Raw genomic sequence first — 15,801 nt, forward strand, 5'->3', positions numbered from 1 at the left:
GTCAGGAAAGGGCATTTCATCACAACTGTATACAATAATGAGAATGAATGAACTGGAGATACATGTATCAATACAGATAGATTTTACAAATAAAATATTGAATGAAAACAGCAAATTACAAAATGATGTATGTTGTTTCATATCATTTACGTAAATAGCAAAACACTCACACAAAGTATGTTACCATCTATTGTTCCTGGCATTGTAAAGGGACAATAAATACTGGGAGGAGACATTTGTGATAGTGCTTTGTCTCCCAGTGAGCAGGGAAGGGACATAAATGGGATTAAAGGTGGAGCCAACAGATAAACTTTATCTGCTTTTTCTTTTTAAATACAAATTTAAAGTAAATAGAATAAAATAATAGCTGTAATGTATGATGTTGGAAACATCGATGTTTGTCAATGCTATTTTAGGTCCTTTCTTATATGTTAAATTTTCTCTCAAAAATTTAGTACCTCTCTTCCATTCCTCACCCTAGGAAAATTAAATGTACTAAGATTCAGGTCAATTGCTTTCATGCAAAACTTTAAAAAAATCACTATTTTCCTCCTGCTAAAAGTGTTTAATATGCACCCTCTAAGTGTCAGGCACAAATTCTCGGTGATACAAAAACAATGGCTCCAATTCAATAGGATGTCTTTTTGTTTCATTGATGGTTTCCTGATCTGTGAAAAAACTTTTTAGTTTGATGTAATCCCATATGTCTATTTTTTCTTTTGCTTCCTTTGCCCCAGGGGGATATATCAGTAAAAATATTACTAAGGGTAATGGTTTCAGATCTTACATTTAAGTCTTTAATCCATTTTGAATTTATTCTTGCATATGGCTTAAGAAGGTGGTCCAGCTTCATTTTTTTGCATGTGTCTGTCTAGTTTTCCCAGCACCATTTATTAAATAGACTGTCTTTACTCCAGTGTAAATTCATGCTTCCTTTGTCATAGATTAAATGACCATATAGGCATGGATTTATTTCTGGGCTCTCCGTTCTGTTCCATTGATCTCTTTGTCTGTTTTTATGCCAATACCATGCTGTTTTGATTACGACTGGATTATGAAACTGTGGTACATTTGTACAATGGAGTATTACTTGGCCATAAAGAAGAATGAAATCTTACCATTTGCAACAACATGGATAGACCTAGAGAATATTATGCTAAGTGAAATAAGTCAGATGGAGAAAGACAAATACCATATGATCTCACTTATATGTGGAATCTAAAGAACAGAATAAATGAAAAAACAAAACAGAAATAGACTCAGAGATATAGGGCAAAAAAACCTGACGGCTACTAAATGAGAGGGGGGTTATCAGGGAGAAGGTAAAGGGATTAGACACACAAATTAGTAGCCACAATATAGTCACGAGGCTATGAAATACAGTATGGGGAATATAATCAATAATGTGTAGGGTGCCAGGCAGGCAATGGACTTATTGGGGGGGGTCACTTCAAAGATTACATAAATGTCTAACCATTGTGCGGTATACCTGAAACTGAAGCTGAATTATATTGAATGTCAACTGTAATTACATATATATATAGAGAGAGTCATGGGATGTGGAGTATAACATAAGGAATATAGTCAATGGAATTGTAACAGCTATATACGATGTCAGAGGGGTAGTAGATTGGGGGAGTTATTACTTTGTGAGGGGTGTAAATATCTAACTATTACATTGTTTTGTACACATGAAACATAATAATAATAATAATAATAATAATAATAATAATAATTGGTCTGAATCTCTGGAAACAAGGGCAAGGACTGGCTATAGAATTGGTGGGCTCATTGCAAAATGAAAATATGGGGCCCCTTATTCAAAATGATTAAGGATTTCAAGACGGTGAGAGTAGAGCATTAAATCAAGAATGGGTCCTTTTAAGGAGGGGCCGCTGTGCAATTGCACAGGTTGCATGCCCATGAAGTCAGCAGAGGGTTTGGAGTTTAACAAATACAGAGAGGGAGGGGATGTGCTTGTACATTCAACCTACTTTTTTGCTAGTCACAAACTACTGAACTACTAGAAATCATTCATCAGCTTGCTTCTTTCTAGTGAAAGCTGCTGCCAGGCTCCAGTCCCCCATTCCAAAGTAGCAAAAGACAGAATGGGTGAAGGAGGCTGCTCCAGCCAAAATACTAACTGCTACCAGAAATAAATGTTATAGAATACTAATTCTCTGTGTCCTGTGAGTCAAAACATCAATAGTCATTTATAAAACATAGTTCTTAACAAGTATGATGCATAAATATTTCTGTTGTTGTTTTTTTCCCCTGCTCTGGTTATGACAGTACTTTAGGGGAAATGCGAAGAAACTAAAATCAGTCCAGATGACCTACCACAATTATAAATCTCTAGATTGGATAAATTTTGGAAGTCCTCAGTTGGTTGCAAGATCCAGGGGCCCACTACTAACAGAACTACCAAAGGCCAGATTCCAGGATTCCCAATAAGCTTGAGTTTATGCCATCTTCCTAGGACTAAAATGGGACAGAAAAGTTTTGTCCTAAGAACTTACTTGCATGTTAATAAAAAAACTAAATTTTTTCTATTTTGATACAAAGCCTTCGAAATACTCTCTTTCTCAGGAAAAATAAACATACAGGCAGCTAACCCCTCTACTCTGCTTCAGTCAGCTTACCCTCGTCAGCACTGGCTTACTTGATAATTGTATAATATAGGTAAGTTCTAAATTTTAAAAAGAGAAACTAAATAAGACTCCTTAGCTCTAAAGTTCCCTTGATATTAAAGCAAAATATAGGCCTTATGATAATAAACAGTGTTCAACAACCTAGCACATATTAGGTACTACATAAATATTTCTGGAATGAATAGAATGGATACTTAGGTGCTCACAGGATCATTCTAAAATTAGAATATAATTGCTCTGAATTGCCAATGATTCAATCACCAAAATACAGTGATTCAAGCTATTAGGTCTACAAGTGTATTTTGCAATGTGTCATTGCATAAAATTTTACTTACCCAAACTCACCATTCCTATAGATAAACACAAACTGAAGGAAAATACAATAAATGTCTACCCTGTATATTTGCAGAGGGCTTAAGAACTTTTTATTTATTTCAGTTTATCCATACAATAAATTCTGAAGTAAGCAGATTAAGAATTACTATGGAAGAAAAAGAGGCTGAGAAGGGTCTAAAGTCTGATAACCAATGACAGAGCCAGGCAAATAGCTACTACCATTTGTACTGCATTGGACTATCTTTCTACTGCAGTGCTTGGCAAAAGGAGATGGAAAAAGACAGGTAAAATGATACCTGAATGCAAAAGGAACAAAAGGAATCCTTTGAGCATTATTTAAGACTTTTTATCTTTTGTTTTACTGTGTATTTTCCATAACATATAGTTACAGATTTTAGATTATTGTCTGGGGACATCCAGGATCAAATGTTGATTGTATCTTTTTCTGTGGGTTATTAAATTTAAGTACAAGTAGATGGAGAGACAAGAAGTATATTAAAAATACAGGTAGCAGCCTGTGAATGTCGTAAAAGCAGACCTCTGGAAAGCCTGACTCTGGCAATTTGGATTTTAAGAACCAGAACATCATATATCCTGATTAAATGGTAAGAAACTGTTGAAGGTAGTGTTTGGTTCAACTGGCATTATTCTGTGCTGGGATCTCCCTGTTAGTCTCAATACTGACAATAATTGTTATTCTAGCTTCAAGAAATCCATAGGCTTCTCAAAATGTAGTGGAGAAGACAGGTTGTGGCTTGTTTTGAATTATCCGTCAGCTGAAAATTAGTAGCATGACCTCGGGGGAAGTCTCCGCCCACTTACACAAAGGTTTTCTTCATTGAAAAAAGAGGGGGATTCAACTACATAATCTATGAGATTATTTTTGTTTCTAAAATTTTATTCTAGCTACATATCAGACTTTCTACAGGGTAGAAACCCCAGAGGTAGAAACTCCATAAACAAAATTTGTGATGTGACTGGCAGTGAATTCTACAATGCGGAAAAATTGGAGAATGCCAAAATAAATTTAGTTCTTTCACAAACTAGCCTGGCTTGATACACATTGTTGGCCATCTTATGGGGTTTCCATACTTTTTCCAGCAATGCATTTATTTCTATGTAATTGACTACTATTATATTTCCTAAAACATCTACACATTCTTTGTACTCTTCATCTGAAAGGACACTTCCTGACCCCGCTTTGTCAATGTCCTTGCTTCTTGCCTCACTGAGACTGGGACTGCTAACATAAACTCTGTCCTCATTCCTTTCCTCTCAAAGTGTCTCTCTCCCCCTCACTCTTTCCTTGCCCCTTTCTGATTCCAGGGTTCTTCCTTCTTCTGAAAAATAAGCATCTTGGTAATTCTATTCCATTGCTTTTTCCCATCTGCTCTTCATTCTTTCTCTTGATTCTTCAAGGACCTTTCTTTGAGTCTAAAAGATGTTTACGTATTTTCCATTCTATCAAACAAAAATAAAACCGATGCTTGCTTCTTATCCCTTCTACTATCTTTTAACATAAAATTTCTTAAAAGTAATCTACTTTTTCCCACTTTCTTACCACTCATAATGCCTAAACCTTTTTGCAGTCTGGTGTCTGATCTATTAGTATGGTAAAACCTTTTGATCAAATCCAGTAACTTAGTCCTCCACGAATTTCATAACTACCTTAAAATCTAAGAAGATGTTCTTACCCAAACCTGTTCTAATTCCAGTTTGACTTCAGGTTCCTTCTCCCCTCATGTCCAATCAGTTCTCACATCCAGTTATGTTTCCCTGCATGATTCCTCTTGCACTTGTCTCGTCTGTGCTCCTTAGTGGCACTTAAGGACCCAGGCAAGGTCCTTACTATCTTTGGACTCTTGCAATAATTTTCAAACTGGCCAACAACCATTTCCAAAATCTCTTTATTACCTACTGCTGGCTGGCTTAAGCTCAACAATAGAAAGAAGTTTCTAGTGATTTTAGTGCTATCTAAAATGGAATAGCTTATCTGAAACGGCAATTCTAACAGAAGGTAAATAATACCACAAAGAACAAGATTAGCAGCAAATACCTAAGTACCATTTGTTGAGTGCTCACTGCATGCCAGATATGATGTTAACATAGCCACATTTTTACAGTGTCATCTCATTTATTTCTGACAACCCTGGGAGATATTACTATTAGTACCTTCATTCTATGTATAAGACAACCAAGGCTTAAACCATAAAAGTAACCTTTCCTAGGCCACTCAGCTAATAATAGAGCAGAATTTAACTTAGGTTAATCTGACCAGAATTTGCACCCTCAACATTCATGCTATGTTACCATCCCTGGAGATATTCACTGTGGACTCTGGATGAGAGATGTTGCAGACGAGCTTCAAGGGCTGAATTGACTGGCCAGATGATTTTTAAGCCTGGTTCTTGACATTCTATTTGCTTACTAATTTATATATTTGTTGAGACCTACTATTGTAAAACATGATACTAGGTTCTTTGTGAGCTGGAAGGTGAGTAGGACGGTGTATATAACTTCAAAAACGAGCTTACAGTGTAGTGAGGGAGGTAGATGTATGATTATAACTAAAGAAGGCAGGATGAAAAGCAGAGAGTGCTGAGGGTGGCTGGGTTGGCATATTGCAGCCTGAACTTGGACAGGCATTTAAAATCCCATCCCAGTGGTGTGATTTAAAGCAGGACACCCTACCCAGGTCCAGGGAAAGCAGAGTAGGCCAGATTCAAACCTCATGTAGAAGGATGACTCATATATTCCTTGAGATAGATTCTGGAAGAGATTCTGTGATTTCTTTTACCAGGCAGTGAGGAGCTGGTGAAGATTCTTCAACAGGTGAATAAAGTTGAGCAGTGATGAAGGAAACTAGATTCATCAGCAGTGGAAGAATCAGAGAGAAACTGGAGGGAGGAATCTCAATATACTGTAGTTCAGACATGAGATAAAGGAATGAATCATGGAAGACACAAAATGAAGGGGCAAGAAAGGGAACAGATCAAAGTTATGTTTGTATGAAAGAACGGATGAGACTAGACTCCTTAGGAGATATGGGTTCCAAGGAAAGTGTAAATAAAAATCAAAACTGAATTTTCCAACTTGAGAAGAGGGAAGTTAAAGCGATGAAGAAGGAGTTCTTTCATTCGTGTAGAAAAATATGAATTTAGTTTGAGTTTGAGGTGCTGACCACCATTCCATGGGCAACTAAAAACAGAGCATTAGAACTTTGGAAATGGGTCAAGGTCAGAGGTGCAGCATTGGAAGTCATTTACATCTTTGCCATTCTTACTGTTCTCTGTAGAACAGTCACATCAGCAATTCCTGGGACCTTTCAGAAATGCAGACTCTTAGGCTCTTCATCAGACCCATGGAATCAGAATCTTCCTTTTAACAGTTTCCCACATGATTCACATGCACATCAAAATTTGACAAGCACTGTTCTACATCGAGGTGATAGTTAAAAGACAGGGCACAGATGAAGTAAGGAGATCTATAGATGAGAGACCCAAGGATAGAACTCTAGTTCTTTGTTTGGGAGGCAGGATAACAAGTGAGCAAAAGAGAGGAAAAAGAAGGTAAGAGGAAAATCTCAATAAAAATATAAAGGAAAGAAGGAGCTCTAGAATGGGAGTATGGCTAACAATTTCACAGAGAGGTTTAAAAAGATAAGAACTGAGAAATTGGGTCTAGCAATTAACTGATCACAGACAACCATAAAGAGAAGTTTCAGTTGAATGGTAGAAGGGATGGAAGCCGGTGAAAGGGAATAAAGACTGTGTGGGTGATATAGAAATCAGGAATGTGCCAGCAGATGACTGAAAAGTTTCCGGATTAAGAGAGGAGATTGCAAAGTAGCTTGGAAAGATATAAAAAGATCAACAGAAGATTTTGTCTTCAGGTAGGGAACTCGTGAGCATGTTTGCAAGCAAAAGGCAGGGCGCCAATGGCAGTAAAGGGACAAATGTCAAAAAGCAAAGGCATATAGACTGTGGAAGAGATGTGAGGACGAGCACTGTCTGAAGTCAGAAGTGTGTTCCTTAGAAAGAAGAGAAAGAGGAGTAAAGACAAATCTGGAATGTCACTGATGGTGGACAGTCTAAATTTCCTCAGTATTACAAAAGCCTGGATGGGTTGGGATAGGAAAAGAGCTAGGGAAAATAGTCAGGATGCGATTCCCAGGATCCAGGGTATGGTGAGTGCCTGGATTGGAATCGCTGGTGTAGAAATGGAGAAGTAGAAGATAAAGATAATAACTATGTGTGGTGTCAGATGGTTACTAGATTTATCGGGGTGATAGATCAGAGGGGGTTGGGGGACAGAATAAAAAAGGTGAAGGGATTAAGAAGTACAAATTGGTAGTTACAAAATAGTCATGGGGATGTAAAGTAAAGCATAAGGAATATAGTTCATAATATGGTAATAACTATGTATAGTGCCAGGTGGGTTAGGGGGATCACTTGTTAAATTATACAAATGTCTAACCACTATGTTGTATACCTGAAATTCATACAAAATAATATTGAATATTAACTGTAATTGAAAATTTTTAAATGAGGGGAAAAGGTAAAAGTGAATAAGAGGTTCAAATTTCCAGGTATAAAGTAAATAAGTCATGGAGATGTAATGTACAGCATGGGGAATATAGTCAATAATATTGTGATAGCATGGTACGGTGTCAGATGATTGCTGGACTTATGGTGATCACATCTTTAGGTATATAAATATTGAATCACTATGGTGTATCCCTGAAACTAATATAATGTTGTATGTTAGCTATAGTATTTAGTAAAAATCTTAAAAATAAAAAATAAGATAAAGAGATTGATATGGATATTTTTATCAAAGGCAAAACGAATATAACTTGGGGGCTCATTAAGTTACTTATAGGAGATGAAAAATAAAAAATGATTAAAGTTGCAAATTAGGGTGAGTGGAAGAATTAAGATACTTCAGAAAGTAATACCGTCTTTCCCCGAAAATAAGACCGGGTCTTATATTAATTTTTTTTCTCCATTAGGGCTTATTTTCAGGGGATGTCTTATTTTTCATGTACAACAATCTACATTTATTCAATTACAGTCATGTCATCTTCTTCTGGAACATCGTCATAATATACTAAATGTGTCTACCTGGCTGAGATCTTAACTGGGGCTTATTTTCCGGGCAGGTCTTATTTTCAGGGAAACATGGTAAGAAAAGTGAGGTAATATTTCAAGAGGAAAAGTATGAGTTCAATGTTGTCATATTAAATTTCAAGACATAAAAGTGAAAATGCTGACATTTCACTGTTTATTCATTCAGTATATATTTACTGACGGCCTACTACATGCCCAATGCTGGCCCAGGGAATGGCAAGATAATGGTGGTTAAGATATATAGGGTCCCTGTACTCACAGAACTTAATATTTATGTGGCCTGACAAATGGGTAACAAGACATTGGGTTCAATCAAGTGAGAGTCACAGACATTGAAAATATCCACTTCTTATAAACTTGGGGCAAAAAAAAAAAAAGTCAACAGCCTGCTCTAGACCAGCCAAAAAGGAGGGCCCTCATTCTACATTAAGAGTAAATAAGTGTTATAGAATAGTACACCTGAAACCTATATAATTTTATTAACCAATGTCACGCCAATAAATTTAATAAAAAAAGTGTAAATAAGTACAATATGAAAGTGTTAGAAACATGAAAATGATATCTAAATGACTCATTAAACTTTAATAAGTTGGTAAGAAACGAGAACTAAAAAAATCTTAAATGATTTAACAAGTTGGAAACAAGGGAAGGGAAAAAATAAGCTATTAATAGTGAAATAAATTTTGGTTAAAAACATGTTTTATTCTTCATTTGAGCCAATCTGGAAAGTTTTCTTTTGACCTTAGATAAATCGAGGATAAATGTGACATTCTTCCATTCAAAGTCCATTAATAATAAAAACTGCAAATAAAGCACATCTACTCTCCAATGTGAACTCAGAAAAGGATCTAAAAACATGGGAGACCCATATGGATCCTATGCAAATAGGAATAGAAATATGTACCACAAAGGGTAAAGTGACATTTCATCAATATTTCCAAGCTTCAAACAAACAAAATAAAACAAAAAAGAAGGAGGTTTTTCTCACAGGAAACTTACTACATGGAGCTTTGATATAAGAAGCCCAAAGTCAAAGAATAAAGGAAAAGCTTTTCCAATAAATTATTTGCATTTGCAAAGGATAAATGAGGCTACACAATAAACCAATGTGGAATAATTTTTTTTTAATCAGATTTTACACAAGGTGCCAAATATTAGAGATCAATGGATTAAAATGACACCAGTTGGTATTTCTGTAGCAGGCCAAGGGCATTCAGATTTCAATGGTTTTGTAAGAAGATACTCCTGAAGGAAAACTTCAGCTATATTAATCTTCCAATTTTTGAGAAGTAATCATTCTCTGTAGCTATTATTGCTTACTATAACCTATTAGATTAGCCTAAATTCTAAAAAAACAAAAATCTGCATGAGCATATGAGAGTAAATTTCTCCAAGTCTGCTTCTAATTACGCTAATTTAGAGTTGTTCTGGTGGGTTTATTTGGCTGCTTATATTGTGTACAGTATTTCCAGAGCTTTCAAATAGGGACTACTATTTTTTCTCAAACAACACAAAGACTTTGAAATGTCAGCTCTTTATTAACTATGCTAACTAGGGAGAAAGGAGGCATGGGTAAATGAAATCCACAAGTACTCCAAGTGCTTCTTTATAGTCATTACTGTTTAATTGTTCCCTTTTAGTCATGTCCTAACAGTTCCCTATTTCTGTCAAGGATACCTTGATTCTCTCATTCACTGAAGTGTGAAAGTTTGCAAGCATCTTGACATGCTATTATTAAATTTTTTAAAAAACTTCATTCTAAGTGGAATTATTGATTTTAAATACTGTGATTTGACAGGCATGACTCCATCTATTTGTTGAGAAGAGCAGAGCCAGGGTGTGGGAGCCAGGGGGTAAGGGTGAGGTACATTCATGGTCTGAGTAGCTTGGGCCTGTGAGTCAACTGCCTTGGTTAAAATCCTAGCTCCATTACGTCAACTGCTCCTATACCTTCTCCACATTCATTTCTCTTTGTGCTGTCAAACCATAACAACATCGATCAATTACAATCAGTCATTAGATAAATTCCATCATGGAAGGTCAGTCGGACCAAGTGAAACTGAGGGAAAGGCTTGGGCCAGGGCAGAAAATCATATCCAAATTATGCTAATTTGCACTTACTGAACCTCACAGATATGTCAAGCAAGCTGAGTAACCATTAAAATTAACTGTGTTTTGCTACAAGTATACCAAATTTCCCTCCCTCCTTCTTTCCTCCTCCCTTCTTTCCTACCTCCCTCCCTCCTTTCCTTCCTTTCCTTTTCCTTCCCTTCCCTATTATTTTTTGTCTTTCTTTTTTAATAAGAGACTAAACAACTTTTTCAGCATTGGCATATTGGACCAATCCACTATAAACTGGAATTATCACAAGAAATCATGTTCTTTCAAGAGTCTATTTTCCAAACAAAATACTATGGGTTTAGTGGTGGAGGAAATAAAATATTTCAGATTCTTTGAAATATCTCAAAATTATTTTTCAAAAAATTTGCTTTTGGCAATATATTCTACACGGCTTTTTACCCCCCAAGAATTTCTTCCTACAGAACTATGGAATGGACATGTGAAAGCAAATTTAATTTTTTTCATTCTTAGTTTAGATTTCCTAATCTAAATTCATTTCCTAATCAAAGTCATATGAAAGGTACTTTTGAGAGCTTATAAACATTTTAGAAAGTCTTTTCTTTTAGTTCAATTTAGACAAATAAAAATAAACACTACCAAAATATATGTGGCCCAAAAGTACATGAAACTGTGTTTAATACCTTATTACAAAAGAAATGCATATCAAAATGGTATGAGATATGACTACACTACAATAACTAAAATGAAAAATGTTGACAACACAAAATGCTGGTAAGAATGTGGAGTAACCAGAACTCTCATACATTGCTTGTAGGAGTGTAAATGGAAAATTAGGCAAAAACAAAACAAAGTAAAAAAACATTAAATATACATCTTTCCTGTGAACTAGCAATTCTACTTCTAGATATTTATCTAAGAGAAATTAAAAGATATGTCTCTAAAGTGTTACACAAAAATGTTTATAAAATCTATATTCGTAATAACCCAAATCAAGAAACAATTCAGGTATCCACCAGCAAGAGAATGGATATATAAATTCTGGAATATTCACATAATGGAATAATACTCAGGAATAAACAATAAATGAACTATTGATAGCTGCAATATCATGAATGAATTTCAAAATATGCTTAATGAAAAAAGATAGAAATATAAAAAGAATATAGTGTATAATTCCATTTTTGTGGAATTCTAGAGAGGGCAAACTTAATCTCTGGTAATAGAAATCAAGTCAGTGGTTGCTTCTTGAGGAAAGTACTTTCTGGAATGATGAAAATGTTCTATTTCCTGATGTGATGTAAAATACATGATTATACACAATTTTTGTAACTGATCAAACTGTACACCTAAGATCTATGCATTTTACTGGGTCTATTTACTTCGATAACAAATTTCTTATTTAAAAAAAGGAAGGAAACTTCTAAAATTTAAAAATCACTTTGAGTGTACTCAAAATAAAAAATATTTTAAGTAAAATGCCTTGGCTGAAGCTTGAAATTTTTGAATGCCTTTCAGATGCTAAGTTTTGAATTGGGAAACTACTGTAGTATTTATGATAAACAAATATTTTATACCCTATTTAGAATTATGGTTCAGCATTTAGCACACAGTGTCCTGCACACAAACAGTTCCAAATGCATGTGCTGGATGGATGGATGGCAGTCATTAAAAAAAGGTTTTACTTATTCTGTTCTGCCTAAGAAGATAGCTTCATTTCCAAGTCTGTGCCTTTTTTCTGCCTACATCTCTCCCTGTGTGTATCTCTCCAGTTTTCTAAGCCAATGATTCTCAAACTTCGGTGAGTGTCAGAATCACCTGGAGGGCTTCCTGAAAACACAGATTCCTGGGCCCCACTCTCAGAGTTCCTGATTCAGTAGGTCTGGAGGGGGACTTCAGATTTTCCATTTCTTTCTTTTCTTTTTTTTTCACAAGCAGATGTAAGGTTTTAATAGGAATTAAAAAAGGCATTCATTCTATGTCTTTATCAACATGCTATAGAATTCAAATACACTCTTCCCTTGTGTTCACACCTAGTAAAAAATGATCTTCAGATATTAAGGATACTTAGATTCTACATAAAACTAAATATACAAAGAAATTAAATAAATCTAGCCTCATTCATGAATATTTCCATAATTTGGTAGTTAATGAAATATCAGAAAATTATTTAGAAAAAAAAACAAACCTCAAGGTATGAGGGAATATTTCTATATTGGGAAATACTGGCTGTAATGGTTTACACGTCATGTGGAAAAAGTAGGAAGTGAATCTGCTTTTACTTTATGTCAATATAGTAGAGCATCTTTATCATTGTATTTGATGAATTATTTCAGAGATATTTCGTCAAGCAGTGAGGAGTAAGCTATTTTATTTCCCTGTTCAAATGATGAGGGATAGTGAAATTGGAAAGTTAAATGTTTTGCTCGCCATAAAGAAGGATGGAATCTTACCATTTGCAAAGATCTGGATGGACCTAGAGAACATTATGCTAAGTGAAATAAGTCAGATGGAGAAAGACAAATACCATATGATCTCACTTATATGTGGAATCTAAAGAAAGGAATAAATGAACAGGCTAATCAGAAACAGTCTCAGAGACATAGAGAAAAAAAACTGAGGGTTGCTAATGGAAGGGGGATGAGGATGAGGGAGAAGGTGAGGGGATCAGAAAGCACAATCCGTAACCACAAGATTGCCACGGGGATATGAAAGTCAGTTTGGGGAATATAATCAATAACATTGTAAAGATTTTGTAGGGTATCCGATGGACATTTGTCTTATTAGGGAGACCACCTCAGGGACGGTGTAGATGCCTGACCACCGCAGTGTACACCTGAAGCTTAAGCTGAATAATAATGAATGCCAACTATAATTTAATATACGTATAGTCACAGGATGTGGAGTACAGTATAGGGAATAGAGTCAATGGAATTGTAACAGATATATATGATGTCAGAGGGGGAGGAGGGTTATCACTTTCTGAGGGGTATAAATGTCTATTGCATTGTTTCGTACACCTGAAACTAATAAAAAAAATTTTTTTAAAGATTCCTTTAAGAAATTTCCACTACCTACATATATTTCAGAATTTCCATTTCTGACAAGTTCCCAGGTGAGGCTGGTGTGAATGCTGCTTGGTTAGGAACCACACTTTGAGAACTACTGCTGCTAGCCCTTCTTCAGTTGTCAGATCAGAGATCCATCCTTTTCCAGTTCAAGATCAACCTTTCCAACTTTTCTTTTTGCTTTTAAAAATTGTTTTATTACTTTTATAAAACTGCTTATGCTTATAAAAACTTCACACTGTACAGAATACTGCACAGAAGAAATAAAAATCACCCAAAAAGTCCATCCCTCATCATTTTTAACACTTTGATGAGTTCCACAAATGTCCCATAAACGTGTACAACATGTGTACACACAAACAGTTTTACATGAGGAAATCATGCCTCGTTGTAATTTTATACTACTCAATGGAAAATAAATGCCTTTCCATGTCAATAAAGTAGGTGTACATCATTAGTTGTATTTGGTCACATACTATTTCATTGTATGTACATATATACATATGTGTATATACGTATATGTACATATATATATACTATATCAACATTTCCAATTTTTAACAGTCTTTCCTGTCTTCAGCATCATGCTCTGAGTTTTTATTACACTTCTCAATGATACTCCCCACTTGTTATTTGGCTTATTCTCCCTTGTAGTTTATTCTTTGGAAAGAAGAAAAATACCTGCATGTGTATGCTATTCAGGTAGGTGGTAACTCCCTTAAGATTAGGGCCCTCGACTTAGGTTTTTTATTTTCCCTCACACCTGGAATAGGCTGGACAGCTAAGAGGTGACCTGTAAATGCTGATGTTCCTGATATTTATACATTCTTCTAAAGCATGTACAAGCACTAATAAAAGCAAGCACTAATTTTCAGATGAAAAATAAAGTCTTCCACTTTGGTGAATTACCTGTTATTGGGACAGTGACTTGGCAATGTCCAGTCATGATGTGGGTTAATGAGGAATCCCCAGGACAGGAAGACTGAGCTCGGTGTCAGAGTGCCAACCACCAGCTGAAGAGGTTTGCGAGAGCGTGTTTTACCTGAGGAGGTGACATACTGGTTAATTCTGGTAACATTTAATATATTTTTATGATCGGGGTAAAATGCATAAAGATGACTTGGCATGTTAACAGCATAAAACTGTTAAGTTCGTTTTCTTTTCATATAACACACAAATATTACTAATTCTTTGACAATGACTTTAAGCATGAAGCAAATGAAATATCCATTTTTGATAATTGTGTGTGTATATGTGTAGTGTGTAGTTATGTATATGTGCATATATGTGTAATGTATGTATATAAACTATGTCCAGTTATACCTAGTTTTTAATTTCTTATGGGTCAGGGATGAATATGGAGGTCTTGGCTATTACCAGTGAAATAAACAAACACCACATTTCCACATACGTATTCACATATACATATATGTGTGTATGCATATGCACACACTCTTCATTTCTTTTGCTGACAAAATAAAAGCACATTTATTTTCTTTCCTGGGAATGTGAATTAGTGTGAAATGACATCTAAGAAGAGAAAAAAAAGCTTACCATATAGATTGTAGGTTATATTCTCTTTTTTTAGAACCTATTTGGAATTGTAAAATCCCCATCATATCATTACAATAAGAACATTTTCTACAGTGAGTATATAAATGGAAAATATGCACATGTTTTTAATAATGCTGGAAGAGTAGGAATAATATAGGAAGCACAGTTGTTCTGATGGGACTAATTGGATTTGGGCAATGCCTAGAGTGATGCCGATGAGCCACTGTAGGATTTTTTCAAGTATATAGGGGGTGGATATTTTCATTTATAAACATATCTGAAACTGCAGGAATGGAGGCAGTGAAAAAGACTAGGAAAGATCCTCAGCCATGGAAAGCAACATTGGCTCATTAAAAATACATGAAAAAAACACCTAATAAAACTACATATAGCTAACGTAAAACGTATACGCTTTGTATTCCCATTGGATTACCCCTTTCATTTCAATATGTTCTATTTGCTATAGGAAGAAGCTGTGTTATCTTAATCTAATGCACCGGGAACCGGTATGTAGGAAGATACCCATTGAATGAGCTTAGGGAAGGTTATCTGAACCAAATGCCCTTGAAAATTGTGCCATACTGTTGCTTCTACTAGATTTCAGTTCTGTAAATTGTTATTCCAGTGAAAAATCTGAGTCCAGAATATACATAACCTAGTGGTGACAAATTGCCTCACTGTAACATAGCTGAATTTTTAAAAGATATTTGAAATAATTTTCAAGGATAATGTTGGATAGTTATTGTTTACTTGTTGTTAATGACACATGTTGTAAACATGCATTAATACTTCTCTCTATACTTTTCCAGATATACCTGTAATAGTACCTTGTATGATTGTGATTCAAAGGGTCCAAGTCTGGCCCCCAAGGAAGGCAAATTAGAATGAGATGAGGGTAGGGAGCACATGTAGTTTGAAAAAGCCCTGAGGTGATTCTAGTATGCCTTTTTCTGCCATTGAATTGATTTTCATTAATGTAATACA

The 15,801-nt window shown here is 35.2% G+C and overlaps 1 protein-coding gene across 50 annotated transcripts in view; it reads right to left on the bottom strand.

The window, feature by feature from the left end:
• ABI3BP (ABI family member 3 binding protein) overlaps positions 1–15,801 on the bottom strand; it is a 248,933-nt gene that overhangs the window by 139,378 nt on the left and 93,754 nt on the right. For all 50 annotated transcript variants that reach the window (XM_033130366.1, XM_033130223.1, XM_033130130.1 and 47 more), the window contains exon 4: positions 14,173–14,305. In XM_033130366.1, coding sequence (XP_032986257.1) covers positions 14,173–14,305 — 133 coding nt within the window. The remainder of the gene's footprint in view (positions 1–14,172; positions 14,306–15,801) is intronic.

Source organism: Rhinolophus ferrumequinum, chromosome 2, assembly GCF_004115265.2.
Source record: "Rhinolophus ferrumequinum isolate MPI-CBG mRhiFer1 chromosome 2, mRhiFer1_v1.p, whole genome shotgun sequence".
Taxonomy (NCBI): domain Eukaryota; kingdom Metazoa; phylum Chordata; class Mammalia; order Chiroptera; family Rhinolophidae; genus Rhinolophus; species Rhinolophus ferrumequinum.